The sequence below is a fragment of the Arabidopsis lyrata genome (genome assembly GCF_000004255.2).
Source record: "Arabidopsis lyrata subsp. lyrata unplaced genomic scaffold ARALYscaffold_4, whole genome shotgun sequence".
In the NCBI taxonomy this organism is placed as follows: domain Eukaryota; kingdom Viridiplantae; phylum Streptophyta; class Magnoliopsida; order Brassicales; family Brassicaceae; genus Arabidopsis; species Arabidopsis lyrata.
Window position 1 is genome coordinate 11,937,718 of NW_003302552.1, and position 2,827 is coordinate 11,940,544.

The 2,827-nt window shown below is 29.7% G+C and overlaps 1 protein-coding gene across 1 annotated transcript; it reads right to left on the reverse strand.

Annotated features, from left to right (window-relative positions):
- On the reverse strand, nt 1-2,560 carry LOC9317009 (alpha carbonic anhydrase 2; the record flags this gene model as incomplete). Its single annotated transcript, XM_021029024.1, has 5 exons — nt 2,398-2,560; nt 1,801-2,018; nt 1,600-1,709; nt 175-277; nt 1-81 (listed from the first exon to the last, which is right to left on the reverse strand). Coding segments are annotated over exons 1-5 (612 nt in total), but the record flags the coding sequence as incomplete, so codon positions are not given.
- Between the last annotated feature and the right edge of the window lie 267 nt (nt 2,561-2,827).

Here is a 2,827-nt window from a genome sequence, read left to right on the forward strand (position 1 = left end):
CTTAATATTCCTTGGGTCAATCATTTCTACATATTTCTCCGCCTCATTTTGATCTGTAATTGCCGACAATTTATTTTCCAGCTAATCAAAAAGAAAAAAGAACAAGATTAGTTACGATCATAATTAATTATTTAGAAAACTAAAAGCTTAGTTAGTCATAATTCTGATTTATACCAATCCGAGAAAAGAGTCTGGTCTTCCAATTTTGTAGAGCACTGTGACTACAGCCAAACCCCCGTTGATGTTTTCGTGAACCATGTGAAGCTCGAGAGCAAACCTACCATATATGATGTATCCACTATATATTAACTGGTATGTAAAAATCGAAAATAATTTTTAAATATCAGAAAATTGAAACTAACTTTTAATTTACAAACCATAAGATTCCATGCCATTAATTTATACTGATAAATTTGAATGTAATTTATAATAAGCTCGACAAATAGCATAATTTTAAGTAACTTGATCACCATATGATGTCAATTAAACATTTAAATTTAAATATGGATCAACCATTTATAAAATTGATTCAACATTATAATTAAAATATTAAGTAATTATTTTTGCAACATTTTTAATTTAAAAATTAGGAGAATCGTAAATTAGACTCAAAATAAAATAAAATGTTATTTATTCATCAGAACTTTTTTTGTGTATATGTTAATGTCTTTGTGTTTTTTTTTTTTTTGAACAAATGTCTTTGTGTTCTATTAGGTTTCTTTTGTAGGATAAATGGCTCCAATATCAAACAATTATCAACACAAATAAGATTTTGTTTTCTATATACATCTACAAAGTTTTATGGTTCAGAGATAGATTTTACATGTATGGTTCTGGTATCTAAATTTTATAATGTATATATTCTTCCTACAAATTATCAGATTAAGTCATATGAGATTTTTTCCGTAATTAGTTTAAGTCATATATGAGATTATTGTTTTAACTCATATGAGATGTTATTTAATTTTCTAAAATATTTTAAAGAATAAAGTTATTTTGTTTTATATTAAGTTTTAGTATTATAATGGTCCCAACTATTATGGTATGGCTTAAATCTGGATTAGGTCCAAATTTATATTCATAGAGATGAAATTTAGTTGTTAGAAAATAACGAAAAATGAATTAATTTTGATAAGAAAATGAAAATAATACTCAATTGTTATGGTGTTAACAAAAAAAAATGGATGCTCCTTTTTTTCTGAAAAAAGAGAATCTGAATTTTTTTGATTAGACCATTTCATATCATAATAATAAGTAAGCACATGTACACCGAACATGTTATAATCGAGAAGAAAGGAGAGCAAATTTTGTTATTAAATATTTCACCCGTTAACCGTTTTATAATAAAAATTTAATTTTGTTGATTCAACTATTAATATATATATATATATATATATATATATATATATATATATATATATATATATATATATATATATATATATATAGATAAAGTTGCTGTCAATATGGTAGGGATCATCAAAATTAGTATGTCAACTTTTTTTTTTTTTTAATTTACATAACTGGGTACAATTCATTATATATTAATGTTATTTATAATATTTCATGTATATAGTTATGTTATAGAATGTTGCACACCTTCTTCCATTGATAGTATGTTCCGAGGGAGAATGCCAATGAAGTTGTAGGAGTTTATACTTAGTTCCATTAACCTTAATACTTCCTGACCCTTCTTCTCCAAATTTCAGCTGCGACAAAATAAGTAAGAGTATATATGTAAAAAAAAATTGAAACTCAAAAAAATGAGAGATATGTATATGAATGGGTAATAATTGTTACCATCATATCATGGCCTCTATTTTTGAGAGTGGCGTTACAAGGTTTGTAGTCTCTAGTAAGCTTTTTAAGATGAGTAACAAGTCTAACTCTCTTGTTCATAAGATCAATAGGCGATTGCATTTCTCCTTTTCCACACATTTTCCATTCCGGTCTTAGCTTTCCCCATTTCGCTGGCCCGTTCTCTTGGTTCCATTCGTAGCTGAATTCGTGTTCATCCTCTACATATTCATCCATCCATCATATAATTTAGTTTTTAAAATGCAACCAAAAAAATTATAAACCATTATGTATGAACAAAATGAACCAAAAACCACTACAAGGTGGGCTAGTGGTAGGACGGATTTCGTGGTTGAGGGGGTAATCCCAATACGCCCGGATTCGATTCCTCCTTGCTACATACTAGTGGCCACCAGGGAATTTACATGCGGACTTGCTCTGGCGTCCGAGACCGAAGACCGTTACCTGGCCATGACCCACCCTCGGGTGTGCGTCCGTGCCATAAGGGTTCGGTCTCTAGTGTGGACCACCTCGGTGGGGCCAGGATACTCGGTTATCAAAAAAAAAAAATGAACCAAAATTGTAAGCTATTATGCTTACCAACTTCTCTATAATCTGTTGCAGCACTCAAACACGAAACAACGGTGACGAAGCTGGTGAGAACTAGGAAGATAAAGCATCGGATTGATAATTTATCCATCTTCGTTTGTGAGAGAGATAGAGAGAAGGAGAACGAGAGAGAGAGGTGATGATTGGAGTTAAATGTTTTGGTGAATGCAAATTGGATGCAATAGAAATATATATATATATATATATATATATATATATATATATATAGTAGATGATGATTTATAAGTGCAATAGGATTTGATATGTTAAACGTCAGCTTAGTCGTCACATTTTTCCTCTTATATTATTTAAAGTAATTTTAATGCCGATCGAGACGACATGTTTGACTCTTGTTGAAAACATGTTTTCGTTTCTATTTCACGTTATTTTGTTCCCAAATCATTGGATTCGCAAGATTAAT